The sequence below is a fragment of the Battus philenor genome, unplaced genomic scaffold, assembly GCF_028537555.1.
Source record: "Battus philenor isolate CCGP_79_NKW_IND1 unplaced genomic scaffold, ilBatPhil1.0.hap1 SCAF_30, whole genome shotgun sequence".
Taxonomy (NCBI): domain Eukaryota; kingdom Metazoa; phylum Arthropoda; class Insecta; order Lepidoptera; family Papilionidae; genus Battus; species Battus philenor.
Window position 1 is genome coordinate 2,966,305 of NW_027181694.1, and position 18,906 is coordinate 2,985,210.

General features: G+C 35.7%; 2 protein-coding genes across 2 annotated transcripts; one reads left to right on the forward strand and one right to left on the reverse strand.

Annotated features, from left to right (window-relative positions):
- Positions 1-456: 456 nt before the first annotated feature.
- On the forward strand, positions 457-6,416 carry LOC137927259 (uncharacterized). The gene is made up of 5 exons (XM_068771038.1): positions 457-521; positions 2,320-2,842; positions 3,696-3,844; positions 5,434-5,574; positions 6,364-6,416. The coding sequence occupies exons 1-5, from the start codon at positions 497-499 to the stop codon at positions 6,414-6,416; spliced, it is 891 nt and encodes a 296-aa protein (XP_068627139.1). The 5' UTR covers positions 457-496.
- Positions 6,417-11,434: 5,018 nt separating this feature from the next.
- On the reverse strand, positions 11,435-17,886 carry LOC137927459 (uncharacterized). The gene is made up of 6 exons (XM_068771272.1): positions 17,827-17,886; positions 17,703-17,739; positions 15,633-15,682; positions 14,878-15,093; positions 13,039-13,227; positions 11,435-11,519 (listed from the first exon to the last, which is right to left on the reverse strand). The coding sequence occupies exons 1-6, from the start codon at positions 17,879-17,881 to the stop codon at positions 11,476-11,478; spliced, it is 591 nt and encodes a 196-aa protein (XP_068627373.1). The 5' UTR covers positions 17,882-17,886; the 3' UTR covers positions 11,435-11,475.
- Positions 17,887-18,906: the final 1,020 nt, after the last annotated feature.

Genomic DNA, 18,906 nt, shown 5'->3' on the forward strand with positions numbered 1-18,906 from the left:
CGTACGTTGTATGAGAAGCGTTTAAATAAATAAATATGTTAAATGTATGTAAATGGATTTATGCTTCGCATGATTATTATTAACAAAATCCTTTTTTTCTGTTAACCTAATTATTCCTGTACTTTTAATTGATATATTTAGTTGTAATATTGTAAATTTAGTTAACAATAATAAATAAATTAAATTGGTTCAACATCATTTCAGCTGTATGCATCAATTGCTGTACATGATCCATCCCTTTAGATTTCTGAAAAGGTGCGTTTAGATGCGGCTTTTATGCAATAAATTTAGACAACCTTAACATTGAACAATATACTTTTAAGTGTATACATGTAAATTTGTATGACACAAACGGACAAAATTCACATGTACCGTTGAAATAATTCGTAACTGCGTATGTACATATGTACGTTTTAATTAAAACTTGTTTATCTATGGTCTGTTGAAGTTTCTAAGGTCTTAGTTAAAAATGTATTAACAACAAACGTAATCAAACATGAATGGTCAAGTTTTCTTTGTTGGTAAGTCAATAATACTATTATAAATATTTCTAGTAAATAGACACAGTTGCGGATTTAAAAATGTGCAATGTAATTAACTCTGATATCCCTAATGTTATTTTGGTTACAACGCAGTTTCTTGTATTGTAGCAGTTTCGGACAGTCATCTTATATTCAACTAACCCTGAAAGATGAACCAGAAAACTTGCTTTATACCCGTGACCATCTAAATTTCCAGGAGCAATCTCAATAGTTACTTTTGACCAATCAGATGTTTTTACAAAAAAAAAAGAAAAAAAATACAATACTCTACAACAACGATTATTTTCATTTTTTTTCGGCCCGCGAAACATTTCGAAAATTGAATTTATTTTATTGTGTTTCTCACATCAATATATTATTACAAAATTGACTAAATTAAAATAGTAGTACATGTTAAATCGAAACAGGTTGTATTGCGTCACTCACACAGCGATTTGTTTGATATGCAATACGAACGCAACGATTCAGCGCAATTTTTTTTAATTTGCAAACAAAAACTGTGCTTTAAAAAAAATACATTTTTTAATGTTTATTATAAATATAGTTTTTATAGCTTATTAATAAGTAGCAAACAATTTCAAAATTTAAATTGGCACCTCGAGTAAAAAGTTTTCTGATCCCTACTCTACAATAATAAATTTTCGTCTTGCTGTCATGCGTAGCATAGAATATGTTCATTACAAAAATAAACGAATATATTTTGAAACTATGGCCCTATAGGTGTAAAACTTATAGAGAATATTATCAATAAAGGGCTTCATATAATGTCACCCACAAAAGGCAGTGCGGTCTAAGCAGACTGGAGACAGGATTCGTGAACTAAAACATTAAGAATTGTATCTTTGGTAGGACTAGAAGCCTTTTCAGATAGTTATACATTTAAAACCGATCGAGCCTCCTTTGAATTTTATGAAACGAAAAGTTGCAACTTTTTCGAATAACATCCCAAGCCAACGTGTCTTTTGGGGTCTGTTGTCTTTCAACATATGAAGCGTTTGTCTAAGTAAACTATGACAACCTGAAGACATAGGCTTCGTTGATATATGACTTTTAAGTCTTTACTTATCTATTTTATATTCTTACGTTATTATCCCTTATAATCATTGATGTGTGAAAAATCCAATAGCTAGAAATTAACTTGAATTAAGTTTCTCTATAAAGACATCCTTCAACCAAAAGCTACAAGGATTCCAAGCGTGGCTTGAACTAAGAAGAGTTCGTAATTAAATCAATTAGTTTTTTTAGTAGAGTATTAAGAAGATATAATATCACGTAGCAGTCTGTTCATAAGAATATTTTAAATACAGTCTAAATTATAAAATCTCTTGAAAATCTCAATTACCAATAATGTTCCAAATTTAAAATATTGTTTCGCACTGTGGGTTCTGACTCGGAATGAAACACCACCGGTTCACAAGGAGTCCTTTATTCACAAATCAGGTTGCCACCCTACTTTAACACATTATACTTTCGCTTAGTCCAAATTATGCTGCCAAATCCCTTAAGAAATTACTGTCCAAATAACTTACCAAATAGTCACTTTATATCACTAATCGTAGATCTTAATCTTATAACTCATAAAACAACACTGAACTGTCGACATGGGGAGTACACCTATTTATATTACGGAGAAGGTTCTAGTGAGTTCGCGATAGTACACGGTAAGAATTTCCAAGAAGATCACGCGTGTTTACAACACTTCTAGATCCTAGAATTCCGTGTTTATTGTTTAAAGTGTTCTGTAGCTTGTACTTTGTAACAATATTACGATTTACAGCACTGTGCATAGCAATCACCTTTGCACTGAAGTCCACTCTACCAACATACAAAAGAATTGAAAATCTAAAACAACAGTTGTTAAAAGACATCGAAAACAGGAAAGGTGTGCGGAGCTTCTTGAATTATGACGGACATGAATACAACTACGACGACAGTCAAGGCAGAGACTTCGTAGTCAGACCTATATACGACGATGACCCACTTAATCAACGCGCAAAGGTAAAGAGGATAGGCAACAATACCGCAGTACGTACAACTAGAAAAACAACAAGAGGTCGTCAAGCAAAACGCGAAGGACTTCGTCTGGTACTTAACAAGTTTCCAAAAGCACTGGAAAGAAAAAAAGAAAGATTATTTAATCCGCTCGACGTATTCTATAGACGCGTTCTAGGTGTAGAATTCAAAGACATGGAGGTAAAATGGGTCCACTGTCAGGATATGATCACGCCGTATCTATCTGGTATTAAGAAAGATGTGTCAGAATGGAAAAAAGTGGATGTTCATAATCCAATTGTGGTGAGGTATGAATTCTTTTCTACTTTACACTAGATCTAACAATCTTAATATATTTTTTCATATTGTCAACATATTACAGTGACCACTAGTTGGCGTCATGAGAAGAAACCAGAAGAGCTCATTTTGATAGAAAACACAACCAGATTGTTCCCCCCTTTAAAGGCATTCTCCAGTTTAAATTTAGGAGGGTTCCAAACGCGCCCTGACTCGAAGAGAATTTAATTTATATTTATACGCGTATGCCAAAGGCTAGAGCAAACACAGTTTAATATTCTGAAACTCACTCGAAGGCCTCTTAGCAGCTACAGGCCACTTTACTCCGGACTGAATTTATAGAGTCCTCTTCGCTAGACGATGTGGAACATCTCCAACAACTTCCATACCTTGACAAATCTGACACCAATTCAAAAGGATCTGGAACTATTGGACAAACGTTTCGTTTTAAGTCTATTTAAAGAGATGTAGAAATTGTAGCCTTTTAATATTTGTAATCCAAAATTATTTTTTGTCGAATGTAACAATAACACTCGTTTCGTTGATTTACACTGTAATAATAATTAGGCATATTTATCCAGACAATAACCGCTATTAATTGACGAAGGCCATCGGATTGGCAAATTGAAGTAGTAGTGGGTCGGAAGGCTCTACACAGGACATCCACCTACAAGGTGACTTTGTCAATGTCATTGAGAAGTTCTAGACACACACCGCTTCCGAACCGGTTCTATTGGATTCTTCGGAAGAGTTCTGTATCCAGTAGCATAGGTTAGAATCCATAAAATCTTCAGAATCTTAAGTCAGGCCGCAATCTGTCAAATTAATCGTACCTTTTACTTCATCCTGATTATATGTCATCAGGTTACTCCAATTATTGAGGACAAACACTACGGATTACTCAAAGGAGGAAGTTCACTCGGTACTGTATCAGATCAGCAAGCTCCAACTGAGATTGTTCCAGTGGGATGTGCTACCGATAAGAGTACTTTTTAACACAATAATCAAAAGCGGTAAGCTAAAATTTTAAATATTTACCTGTTATATTATGGGGTCTAGGTAAATAAATTTGTAATTCCAGATTTTCGTTTTTTTATGTTGCTTACTAAAAGTAATTACTTTTATGATAACGCATATTAAGAATAAGTTGTATTTATAAGATGTACGTTTGCCGGATTCGGATTTCAAATTCAAATTATTAGGTAACCGTTCATCTTTATTCAGAATTGTTAAACCTATTGCTAGCCTTGCAAGGTTGTTACGATTTTAACTCAAGGCTTTCATTTTCATCTAGCTCAGAGCTTACCAACTTAATCCCTAGCCTTAGAGTACTGCTTAAAAGTAATTGTGCCTCCTGGCGCGTCGGTGAGCTGGGTATTCCTCGAGTCTACGTACTTCTTCTTCTAGATGTTTTTTTCTGTGGGCCCTCCTGCTTGGGAATATTGAGTATTGTAGCTGATTTCTTTGGATGCCCACCCTGATTTTTTTTTGGGAGGCGTTTTTCCATCTCTTTGGGGATTGGTGATACATGATACATTAATATATACAATATTGTAGTGAAAAAATTATATAACCGAATCGAAAATGAATATATATATAAAACGAATTTAAGTATTGAAGGTAAACATCATTTATGTCTCTAAGTTAAATATATAAAAATAACAACAACAACTTTATATCAGGTTTCCAGTGTGTTTTTTCTAATAAATGAAAATTAAAAATTATTTATCATCCGTTTATAAAATACATATTAGACTATCAAACTTGGCGACTTTTATATCTATAATATTTCAACGTTTTAGATATGGCTCATTTTAATAATTACGCATTTTTTACTATTTTATAATTACGATATTATTTCCGAAACAATTGATTTTGGTTTGGGTATACCATACATTATTTGACAGCAAAATAACTGAGCTTTTACACCAAAAACCACTCGAAAGTTGGTCACCACTTGAGAACCTTTTAGATCCAACGGTCATCGGTTACACGAGTCATGTGCCCCGCCCACTGCTACTTCGGACGGTCATTTCTTCGAGAAATGGTGGTCTTGGTTCTTCTGCGGACCTCTTCATTTCTAATTCGACATCAAAAAGAACTTTCTCTTTTATGACCTACATTTTGTGGGCCTCTAGCACTTCTCCTATCTTAAATCCACAGGGGCTATTTTTACAAAATATTTTTTTAACTGATTTTATTGTTTTCGTTCTCATCTTTTTTCATTTACTATGTCATTTGTTCATTAATCTTTAATTCTTCACAAATTATTTTAATCTCTTAATTTTTTTATAATCCTTTCATTCATCACATCACTTTCCTCCCCTTCTTAATAGAATAATACAGGATAACATTTTGTTCTGTTTTTCTTAATTTTTGTTTGTTTATTTATATTTCATTATTACATACCTTTTAAATTTAATTATATATATTTTTATTATAAATATTCCTATTTTATTTACATTTATCACAGATTTAAGTATTTATCTGTATATACTTTAACTTATATACTTTTGTTTACTTGCCTACTTTAATGGTCTCCTCCTATGGCCCATCTGCAATGATAATTTTTTTATGTAAATAAAACAAAGCAAATTCACAGGCAGACATACATTCAGGAACTTGAAGAAGGGCGTCAGAGAAATGTTCGAGGGCTGGAGATTGAGTCTCTACAATGCTACCAAGCTCCTTAACGCGGCGCGAATCATACGGCCTCCTTGCACTGTGACCTCACAGTATAGCGGTAATTAATATATTTATTTACATGTGTATTACCAGTAATTACTTAAGGCACTTATGGTGGTTTCCCACTTCCCACTTGTTTTTCCCACCTTCTCCCACTCCCGCTTTTACTAATGGTGGTATTCCACTTATTTTTCCCACCTTCTCCCACTCCCACGAGTCCATTGGTAAACACACAATCTTTCAACAAGACATGTAGAGAGCTATCCTTGAGTTTTCACTTATTGATTGATTCAGCTAGTAAAAGATCCATAGATGAACGGAAGTAATCGATATACCTGAGCAGACAATTTAAAGTGACAAAGGGCAGGCCATTTAACTCGCAGAACATATGGCAACAGGGACGTTAAGATACAGGAGTAGACATTGGCCTGCAACCTCAGCGTTGCGAAATCAGAAATGAGAAAATCCTCAAAAGAACCAAAACAACCAACGTAGCTCGAAGAACTGCTCGTCTGAACTGGCTCGTGCAACCAATGGGTGTTGGGGCCGAAAGATTTTTGAGTGGAGGCTACGAACCGGTAGACGCGTAATAACGCGTGGTCTACCTACCACCTAGTGGACGGCCTACTAATAAGTAGGTACTAATAAGTAGGCCGCCCACTATGTGGACTGATGACGTAGTTAAGTTTCGCGTGAAATCGCTGGATGCGGATAGCGCAGGATCGGTGGTTGTGACGATCTTTGGGAGAGACTATGTCTAGCAATGGAACTGAAACTTGCGATGAAGCGTCCATCCACAAGCTGTATATTCCAAATGTTAACCACCCAACTTTAAATATGGTTCCAGGTTCCACGAAATCACAGAAGGTACAGAGACCTGGTTCCTACACCGAAGGATAGTCACTGCGATCACATAAATCCAGCAGAAGATGATGAAGACTGCTGAATGTATCGTCAATAAAAATGCTTATTATTTTATTTTGTCATTCATTTAACACTGTTAATTTGCAGGGTTCTTACGCGTTAACTTTAATAAATTAAACTTATACAACCAAAATCAAAGGCAGGGAAGAGCAACACGCGGCTCCTTAACATGTTTATACGGCCCGCTAACTATTTAGAAAATTTAACATATGTATCAACTTATTCCCCTACAATATATTGTTACTAGCTGATCCCGCAAACGTTATTTTGCGAAAAAAAATATTAACAAATAAAAAATAAAATAAGGGTTGATCGTAGAGGGGTGAAAATTTAGGGTGGTATGTATTTTTGTATGTTGTATCATAAAAAAATAAAAACAAAAAATTTCGTCAATATTTAGGCTGAACAACCCTTATCACTTAGAGGGTATGGAAAATAGATAGTAGCCGATTCTCAGACCTACTGAATACGCATATAAAATTTGGTAAAAATCGGTCAAGCCGTTTCGGAGGAGTACGGTAACTAACATTGTGACATGGAAATTTAATATATTAGATAAAACTTATAATAATAAGATACATACTAAACTGAATCAATATATAATTTGTGTGTGACGAGTTACTCAGGCAGCGTTTGTGCGATCATTTTGTATTGAATTTGTATATGAAAACTTCACATTATTTTTAAATTTTACATTTTTTATTGTAATGTTTCTTTTAAAAAAAGTTTTGTAGATTATTAATAAGTTATACTTTATGTGCGGCTCGCCCAATTAATTTTAAAATTTAAATTGACCCTTTGATTAATAATGTTGCTAAACCCTGTTCTAGGGTATTCCGTATATATTGTAATGGGGGGTGGTCGTTAGTACAGGCCCCTCGTCCCGTAATAGATAATTCGATGTAAAGAAAAACACTTGCCGGATGGTTAAACTTATAATATCACAGAACAATAAATCTCAATCTGAGTTACAAGTATTTCCTTTGTTGAACAGCGGTTGAAGCGACACGTCCGCTCGGTAGCGCGGCGCGTCAGAGAGAGAGCGAGTTGTATTGAGTGTAAGAAGGGCATGCAAAAACAGATGCGTTCATAGATAATTAATTTGGGTGCGTTCTAATGAACGCCACAGTAATATTGTTTTTAAATAATATACACTAACAAAACTGTTGTGTTGTGGGTTTAAACTGTGCTAATGTTTGCGGTCCGCAGGACCAAGCCGAGTTCGCTACCGAGTGCTAGTACGGGGCTTCCTTACCCCCTTGCAACACCCATATCTGACCCTTAAACAAAAAAGTCCCACGTCTGTTACATTTTAATACACGTTGTATCCTACAGATTTCTAATAACACAGGAACTATTTCAATAAAAGATAATAATTAAAGAATTGACGTGGTTTACGTTTTCCTTATTCACTCAACTGTACTAAAAGATATTTGCAATTAAATAAAAGTGGACCTTATATGCCCGCTGTACTTTAGTGCACAAATTTTCAACACCGGAGCGGTAAAAATCACAACGAAACGACATTACTTTTCTGCCCCCCCTCCTTCCTCCCCATGGCTTGTATAAAACCGTCTGATTTATTTGTTCTGGCGATCTCTCTAATATAATTGCGATGTAGTTGCGTCGTTTATAATCTCAGACTTTACTAACCTAGAGAATTTCAAATCTTGAAATTGCAAATACAAATAAGAAAGATAAATTAGAAAAATATTATAGAACCAAAAAAGGTCGTAAACATTCCGAGGAAGTCGGAATATCATTTTAAATCATTCATAGTAATTTCGCAAAGCTTTGATTTCCAACACTCTCACTATCTGAACATAGTTCGCACTTATAAACAGTCATATTATAGTTCGCGAACCTCTGTTCCCTTTGTTCTCCGCGGACTCTCAATGAAACTAACATCAACACATCAAATGCCATAGTTATTGTGTTTAACTTGAAGAATGATTCATATCCTATGACAGACGCCCACGGTTAGACAAGAACCTTCCTCAAAGGTTGCAATCCCTCGGAAGCTCTGCCTAGGGTCACTACTTCTACTGTATTAACGTATTAGGAAGCAGACACACCATGTAGCTCCATCTAATGATTGTTCTTCTTTTCAACTGATACACACCCACTGCTAATTCTCCCCCAAAAATAAGAAAAGGGCCAATATATAGCCACTTCCGCACATGCAGTGGTAGTCGTGCAACAAAATGCACCGCCCGCCAAACACAGAGTTGGCACTAATCGGTGTAACATAACTCCTGAAGATGCCTCGTAGAGGGGTGAAACACGTGTTGAATGGTTAAACGGTGGCAGTTGTGTAATTCGCATCGTTTGCCGCATACGCATTTATCAGCGGGCTGGCGGGCGATACACTTTGTTGCACGACTACCACTGCATGTGTGGAAGTGACTAAATATTGGTCCTTTGAACTTCCGCAAGGTAACGCCTGATTCCATTAAATCCCCCAAAAATCGCCAACATCACCAGTTTCGCGCTGACCGCTTTCACCGATTACTCGCAACCAAGTCGTGGTGGGGCCTAACCACGCACGACTACCGACTCGTGGTCGCTTGAGAACATTTCGGCCCCAACAGCCGTCATCTGCACGAGCGATGTTCCCCATCCCCTGATACTTCTGGCGAGCAGTTTTTCGAGTTACTTCCGTGAGTTTATTTCTTCTACGGATTTTCTCATTTCTGCTTTGCATAACTAAGAGTCATGGTCAAAGATCTTTTTGTGGTATTTAGTCTTCGTTTACAGAGAAAATAAAGGGCAAAATCCAATATTTAAACTTTCTTTGAAATTTGTGATCCTAGAGTATTGTCGGTTTTATCAAGTTGCGAAGAAAATAACTTAATCTTTTATATTGCGAGAACATTAAATAAATATTAAATCATTCCGAGAACGATTTGCCGACGACAAGAGAATTATTTACAAACATTTCTCTACGTATTGTAGTTACCACAGTATATCTAAGCTATATATTTACCATAAAAGCGTTAAACCTGTGGGCGGATCAACGACATTTTTTCTGGTTCAAACATTCGGTTTATTTCAGTGTTTTATTTAATAAATAATACATAACTAACTTCTCAAATTGTAAGAGTTATTCGCTATGTATCTTCTAGTATTTCTTGCTTTATGTACATCAGTGTTCGCCGTTGATCCAATTGTGATAAAGATACCCATGGATATAGACGAAAGGAGTCCAATCAATTTCTACGTCTCCACGAATACAGGCCTTAGGCCCTTGACTATAAAGAATATAATGCAATACAAAGAGTATCCGCCGAAATTTGGTTTTGGACCACGGAAACAGATATCACTGGATGTGTCACGGGAGAGAGGATATAATTTGTACAGTGGTACGTTCAGAGGTCTCTCAGGTAGACGAAGAATGATATAATTCTAAACATCGTCATTATTTGACTACTGTTTTATATTAAAACACTGATAGACATAAGATATCTCAATGCCTTTGTGGCGTTCCTTAGAACGCACCCAAATTTATTATCTATGAACGCATCTGTTTTTGCATGCCCCATTCTGGCACTCGGTACGTCTCGCTCTCTCTCTCTCTCTGACGCGCCGCGCTACCGAGCGGACGTGTCGCTTCAACCGCTGTTCAACAAAGGAAATACTTGTAACTCAGATTGAGATTTCTTGTTCTGTGATATTATAAGTTTAACCATCCGGCAAGTGTTTTTCTTTACATCGAATTATCTATTACGGGACGAGGGGCCCGTACTAACGACCAACCCTTCAACAGAATGCAGTGTGCGGATAGTGTCGAATCATTTGAAAGGCAGACTACATTTTTTTTATATTATCGTTTAAGAATCGATTATATAGATTTGTTGACATCAATTAAAGATTGATTTTGAAATAGTTCGAATTTTATATTTCTAATAATTTAGTGATGTGAGTCGAGTCTTTTCTTTCTTCTCCTTCTTAAAATGCCATCTTCTTACGAAGGTCGATGACCCTCAGGGCTATCTTAATTTTTGACATCGCGGCTCTGAATATCGAACGGGTTCTCTTTTCAAAATACTCGTGTGAGTTTAGGTCTGAATATTTACCTTCCACCAACACTTCGCTGTCTTCTTTTTTCTTCAAATGCAAATGATTTCGGTATAGCAGTCAAAGTGTTAACAAAGTAAAAAGGTCACAGGCGAACCGTTCATAGTAAAAGTCGTCGCTGGATGTATATTGAGCAAGACCGATCATAGTGGAAATCTTTGGAAGAGACCTTGGTCTTATACAGGATTGCTACTTGCGATCTTAGGTCGCAGGTTCAATTCCTGATGTACAATCTTACATAATTCACACTTTGTACATTCATTAAACAAGATTACCACTGCTTGTTGCACCACAATTTCCAAAGGATAGGCAGCACCGTCTTCTGTATACCATAATACCACACTGCAATTACCAACCTACCTACCGTGTTTGGAGATTTAGGTTAGGTTAGGTTACAGATCCCGCTCGGAGACGACGCCGTCTGCGCAGAGACGTGCCTCGCGACGGCCCTCCGATGAATGGTGCTCCCCTACCATAAACGGGGCCTTCGGAGTCGCGGGAGTTTAGGGTGGAGGCCTCTGAGGCGGACGATGGTTCGACGTGGTCTCCAACCATCGTGATAGCACCACGAGAGTTCCGGGGGTAGCGTATCCACGCATACCCCGGGATGGGCTATCGAAAAATAGCACGGCGCGAGGGAAGACCGCGTGGCGATCCCTGACCGGGAGATACCGCGGTCCCCCGTTTAGCGCAGAGGGCGACCACCGGGGGGGGGGTTTTAGTGGGTAGAAATCCCACATACCCCTGTCCTCACCCCAGAGGCAGGGCATCTTGAATACCGGAAGATTTCCCCCGCCGAAAAAAAAAATAGGTTAGGTTAGTTAGTTGTTTGCCTTGCTGTGGGCGTCTATAATAAAGCTGCCTTAATTTTGACTCTTACAAAAGATATTTCATTATATAAAAAACGTTTTTAATACATGACTTTATTGAACTCTCATTATAGAGTCGAATTGCTTAGTTAAAAATGGTATGCACACAAATTCATATCGACTTCCTCGTATTCTGAAAAAGAAAGTAATTGTAAAATTAAGCATAATAGCTAATAAAAAGCTGAAAAATATAACTAATCACGTCAATCGTTTACGGAATTCCGTATACATTGCAGTTTTAACAATAATTGTAAATAGGTGTAAAAGTATAGATTCTTTTCCTTGATCGATTATCTTCATTGATGAAGATCTTGCCCTTCCTGCAAAGCCTTGGTTGAGGATTTGACGAATTGACTCCACAGGTCTCCACGACCTGCTTTTCCGAATTCATGCATTACTGTAAGGTCCATCACTAGGGACAATGTCTGCCCATCAGGTTAGTGGATTCCTTCTTGATCTCTTTCCTTCTACTTACATCATGAAACCTAGCACCAGGTGGAAGCCGATGCTGATAAGATGATGTTGACGAGCTTATCAGCAATTTTTTTTTAATTCCCAATTTCCAAACATCTTTTATAAAGTGATCACTCTAAAATATTGTAAATAAATGTTGAAATTAAAAATATATTTATTTTACTTTTACTATCAAGTTATGGCTGTTAACTTCTAGACTTCAATAGAGGAACACAGAGGCATACTATAATAGGAAATAATTTATATAGTAATTGGTTATAGATGTAAAAATTTTAGGCATGTAATCAGCATGTAAACTACTCAAAACAAAATAGGGCCCACCGTAACTTTGTCTCTAATCGTGTTTATAAATAACTCATATACTAATCATTGACAAAATGAAGCACTACCACTTCTAGCACACATGTTTATTGGTTCATAATGATGTTTTAAAAGTTAACTTTTTTGTTGATTTCAAGTGGGTAGACAAAAAAGTAAAGTGCTTAAATTTATCCATTTCTTAAATTTTCAATCGTTTGTGTTCTCAGTCTTGCTTTAAGCGCAATACTTTGATCACACTTTGTTTAGCTGTGTTTTTTTCGTTTCGGCATTATTCGCGATTACAATCCCAGGTTCTCGTCGTCATATGGATGTGGAAACTTCGACAAGGGCAGTTTTTGATTCAAGAGGGAGAATATATAAAACAATAACTGAAATATGTTACATTAATTTCTTTTTTCTATTGTAATGCGACTGGCCAATAACTTCTAGCAATATAATCTGTAGGCACAGATAATAAAAAGTAATTTATTTTAATATGCAGTAATCAGAATTTTTACTAAGGATTTTCTTACTTTATTATTATTACATTAGTTATTTATGAAATACATATATGTATATATGTATATATATGTATGTGTGTGTGTGTGTGTGTGTTTATATGTATATACATAAGCTAGACAACCTTTGGATAGAGATGGGAGACCTGAAGGAGAGGGCAGTTTACGGTGTACGTACGTACAAATAGATACATATACGAACATACCAGCATAAATATACATACATACACACATATTATATATATAAATGTGTGTGTTTATGTATATGTACATATATTTAAACATATATAATATAAACCGCCTCTAGTATTTTTTTCCTCTATTTATTGTCTATGGTGTGTAATAAATAAGACTAATAACCTTGAAAGATTCCTAGGCGACAGTTAGCGGCGTCCAATGCACATCTACTCCTGAACAGGACGACGTGGTTGTCCATACCGCTGACTCCACAAACGGGTTCCAAGTCCTCAGCGTCGCAGGAGTTCGGACATCCCATGCGAAGGAATATCGCGTAGTGAATGCAATATTTCGCGTGGATCATATCGTATTCTGTAAATATATTGTTCGTATGGTGGTAGAGCTTCTATTATCCTTGTTATTAGAGATTGTTCAGCATCTTAGCAGCATCCAGCAAACTTAACTATATCGTCCATCAACCTAATGCAGAGCGTACTCACGCCTGGTTTACTGGTTCACCACTCGAAAACCTTTCGACTCCTCGCAGCGAAACTTCGAGCATGGCCCCCTCCATTGCTCACTGGGTGATATTCAACCAAGCTTTACTATCACTTAAAAATACATCACTCCACAACTGGATTTTATCACAAGATTATGTTCAACACGCGCTTTAAAATCTGCCAACTTTATGTTATGTTCAAAGATGTCATTTCAGTGGAGCTAAATGTTATATAGATACATTTGACGTGCATGACGCAGGAACTACTTGCTATAATCATCTCTTTAATTATGGGAGAAATGTTTTGCAACTGTTTATATATATATATACGTATATATATATATATATATAAATATATATATATATATATATATATATATATATATATATATATATATATATAGAGATGAGAAAAGCAGTGGTAATCCAACGGTAGAGGACTGGGACTTGCGATCGTGGGTCACAAATTCGATTTCAGGCATACAATTCAAAGGGCGTCCAAAAGCTACGGTCTAATATCGGAAAGGAACTGGAAACCCTTCAACTTGATGCAGAGACAACCCAGGATAGAGTGGGCTGGCGCAAATTGATAAGGAGACCCGACCCCAAATAAAGGGGAAAGGGAAGGAAGAAGAAGACAGAATTGTAACTGCTCACAAACAAGTTTCCTAAAAATGGGCAGTGTCCTCAGTGTACCACGATGTCACCAACCCGCCTGATATGCTTTACGAATATGGTATATCACCCTATATATTTTTGGAAAAGGCTATACCTTATAGAGGGCGTCTATGGGCTAGAACGATGTTATATATAAACTTTTTTTGATACACCTTTCATTCGTACTACGGTTTGTCGTCGAATAAAGCCTTTTGTACAAAGCTCATAGATAATAAAAAATGTAGGTGTAATTTAAATAAATTAGATCGAACAAAAATCAACTTGGTTTCATCCTAAACTAATGGAGATATAAAGAGAATTAGCGGCATCTTATAGATTGAAAAAGCACTAGATGAAAAATGATAAGTGTTTCAATCTGCTTATATTTCGCCCATCATTTCTGTCGTTTGCTCGCAGGGTGGTAAGCAATGCAATAAAAAATAACAAAGCCAAATAGGAAAACTTGAACCAAAGTGCATATTATTCATGTAAAAGAACTTATTAAATAATAATAGAATGTAAGACAAGACTTTAATGTTTTAAAAAGTCTAATCCAAACAAACCTGTGATATTAAAAGATAAGGATAGAAAATGTAAGAATAAAATAAACATTAGAAATAAAATTGTACCTAGCCACCTAAGAGTAAAAAAGATGAGCAAAGAAAGGCGATGAAAGCAAGAAGGAATGAAAGAACAAAAAAGAATTCAAGATATTGTGATGGATAAAAGGAAAGAATAAAAGAAATTGAGTGTAGAGTAAAGATAAAACCCTGAAAAAAAAAATATTTGTAAATAAAGTCCCTGTCCAAAACATAATAGGAATACGAGAGGCTCCTAATAGCGGGGGCCATAAAAAAAAAACTTGCTTATATTCCCTCGGTACGTCGCACAGTAGTTGTTCATGGCGATGTGACAACCGCTCTGGAACCATCTGAAGCGCATTCTCTTGCGGTTGAGACCGCAGGCTGGTTTATGGTAGTCGTTGCAGTGGTAAGGGTCGCAGTAGTCCATCCACGCGGGATGGAATTGCTTGTGGAAACGGTTCTGCCACGTCTCGTTCCAAAAAGGTTTGTTAATGATCGCTATGATTAAAAAAAAAACTTATTTACTCACTTTAATTGGCTACTACATATACTAACTTTTTGATTACCGTGAAGATTTACATTTATCGTGTCGTTTCAACTACTTGCTAGAACCTTTTATTTCTTTAGACAAATGTTTTATAAACCTAAGAGCTGTGGTAGCCCAGCAGTAGAGGACTGAGGCTTACTATCACGGGTCGCAGATTCGATTCCCAGGATGCAATCTTACACAATTCACACTTTGTGCATTAATTATATATTATTGCAACTGCTGATAATTTTCAATTATTATCATCATGTCATCCGATATCCACGTCGCGTCTACCGGTTTGTATTCTATGTATCTCTCCAACGACCTTCGATTGCACGATATATCCCGCCAAGATATTTCAATTTTGACGTTATTTAAAATTGTCATTTTAATTACCAAATGGATTCTTGTCTATTGTTATTTACAATTAAATCGTGAAGGATGCCGACCTTTTTCATGCAAAATCATTAAGTATTAAATTAAAAAGGTATATATCACAATACATTACTTTTTATTCGATCTCTGATATAATTTGGGTTGTCATATTTCGCTGGCGGTCTGAAAAAAATATTATTCGATATTTAAAATTAGTTTGTCTAATTGACGAGGTTTTACCGAACCATTGAAAAATATTTTTCTTCTTTTCAGTTCGCGTTTTCACAATTCGCGTATGAAAAAATACGACCCCATTCCTTTATTCGCGGATCTAATAAGTACATACATAATAATTTTCATTCCATTAACTTTTTGTGAATGTCGTCAAATGAACTAATAATAAAGTAAAGTATTGCGGTCTGCTGTGACTGCGGAAATTGACAAAGAATCTGTGCAAGTTTAAACTTTGACTGCAAACAGCGGATATCGCGAACGTAGTAGGACGAGATGGGTTACAACAGATAGAATCAAGTTACATTCAGGAATTGGAATCGCAACATTAAGATTTGATTGAAATAGACTTGGAGGAAATGTTAAATTCACAGCCCATCGAATAACATACTTCAACAAGCTCTGGAAACGTGACATTTGATTTGAAAAATCTTAGTGAAGTTAAATGGAAAATGAGTTTAGCGATTTCTTTATGAACATTGACCCGTCGATGGAACTAAGTCATATGTTCAAGAGGCAAGTTGCCAATGCGACTGCTGGGTGTCCGTCTGAATTAAAACTTTTATAAACTGCCAAGCGAGAGGGAATTACAAAACACTTGAAAGTTTAAGCCTTTAGATAATTAATCAAAACGCTCAAAAACTTAATAAATTAAATTGTTTTTGATGAACGAAATGCTAACTTATATGGGATTACCCCCTATAAGTTAGCATTTAGTATTCAGGGTTTCTGTATTCGCGGCATATTTATGAAACACATGCCCGGCGAATAAAAAGCTTTATATCTGATGACATATTCTATCAGAATCAAGCCACTTTCAATAAAAAAGTGGCAACGTCAGTCAACAAAAAAAAATCTTCTACAGTAAGCTATCGAATATAATAATAGTGGCTTTTTCTACAGTTAACTTATATTTAGAAATTTTCATAAAACTAAGGTAAGGGCACTAGTAGTTGACCATGTACTAGTGGTTGACCGTTTTGTATGAAATTTTAAATAATAAGCGTTGTGTTTATCGTATCTAATTAAAAAATTTAAGTGTTTACGATTTGTTAAATTGAAAGACTTCTTAGCAAAATTTAATCTAAAGGGTATAAGAATTTCCTTTAAGCACCCACTGATATTCTAAAATTTGAATGTATGTGGTCAATAAAAAAAACATTTTAGCAGCGCTCTTAAGTGGTCAATTACTGGTGCCGTTACCCTAGGTGCCGTTCAAAAATACGTCATACGCCATTTCACTTTAATAAACAGATGTTTAATCCTAACCTAATCTATCTATATATAGTCCTTGGATTTACTTACATTATTTTATTTACATACTCTATATCCGTTTACCGTCATCTTGTGTGCAGTATTTTTTTTTAAACCGAAAAGAAGCACCACAAGGTAAAATAGAAATCAGTATAAGTAAATAGTCATCATAAGAACAACACGTCAGATAAATGCAAATGACAGACGCATGTAAACGTATCCTTAGCTCGATATCAAAAATCATATAATTAAATTGTGGTAATAGTGTATTACTATCTAAACAATTTCCGCCAGGTAACATAATTATTTATTCTTTTTTTTTGTTATGGAATTTTATTGTCCACAGATACATTATCCGAGAAAATTTCTTGTCACGTATATACTCTGTTCATCTAACATAGTAGCAGAAATGTATTCAGATATTTTATCTAAAGTTGAATAATTTGACAGGTATAATTTGAACAATCATTTACTTTATGACATTATTTATTAGGTTATATCCTTTTGCGCATATAATTCCTCTTGTAAAAAATCCCGTACTACCATAAGGGCTGTACCGCGCCTTAGGAAAACATTGTGAGGTGTGGCCGAGGAAAAAAGAATATGATCATCGCCGCCGCAAGCGTTGACATATTAAGGGAACGGTGCGGCCGATACTTCCTTCCGTCTCTGGTCGGTACAGCGGTTACGGTAGCACTATAATTATCCCTATACTTACTTAGTTTCATTGTACTTTTTCGGATGACGAACACAATCTAGAAACATAATTATTAATCAAAGCAGGTTAATCTCTTGAAAATTAATTTATAATAAATATTATTAATTACCAACGACCAACGTACCTGCTCGACCAATAAAATACAGAACAATAACAGTAGCTAATAATGCACGCATCATTGTGAAACTACGCAAATGTATTAGAACTCCATTATGATTTTACGACTAATTATTTTTTACAATTAGCTTTTAACTAATTAGCGAAGGTAATTTGATGGTTCAAATGTACATACATCTGTGGTCTTGATTTCAATGGCCATCATCATAATGTGAATTATAAAGCGGTGCTCACAAAAGAAAACGAAATTAAAACATCGAAAGATTTATGTATGTATGTATATGTACACCGTCCAAAAGTTTGATAGCAACGAGGTAAAACCAAATAAAACAATATTTAACGATCTTCAACTACACATATTTACATATATTTAAAAATTTAACAAAAGGTAACTTGACAAAAGAGAAAATAAAAAAATGGGAAACAATCAAGTTTTAGCTTCATCAAAGTGACCAACTTTTGCTTTAATAATTTCAGCACAAATTTTTAGGCATTCTGTTATTGAACTTCTTAAAATAATCTGCATCTAACTTGTTCCATTCACTCTCTAATAACTGACATAAATGTTCTGAGCTAGTAGGAAAGCAATTTTTCGTTCTCCTATCTAGTTCATCTCAGACAAGTTCTATTGAAGACAGATCAGGTGACTGCTATAGCCATTTCATGACTTTTAAAACCTTTTCATCTATTTTTTTTTTCTTTAAAAAATTGTGGCGTTCATTTGAACGCACCCAAATTTATTATCTATGAACGCATCTGTTTTTGCATGCCCCTTCTAACACTCGGTACATCTCGCCCTCTCTCTGACGCGCTGCGCTCAGTTTAACCATCCGGGAAGTGTTTTTCTTTACATCGAATTATCTATTACGGGACGAGGGGCCTGTACTGACGACCACCTCAATTGGTGACCCCGACGTGATTGGAAACTATATCTATTCGAATCAAGTTCAGATCGGCTTTCTTCAGCAGCCAGCGCACGCATCGTGACATCATCAACGTGAAATTACAAGCGATTTGAAAGTTTACGGTGTAACCTGCGAATTTTAATATAGTTCGTAACGGTTTCTTCGCGTCATCCATGTGACCA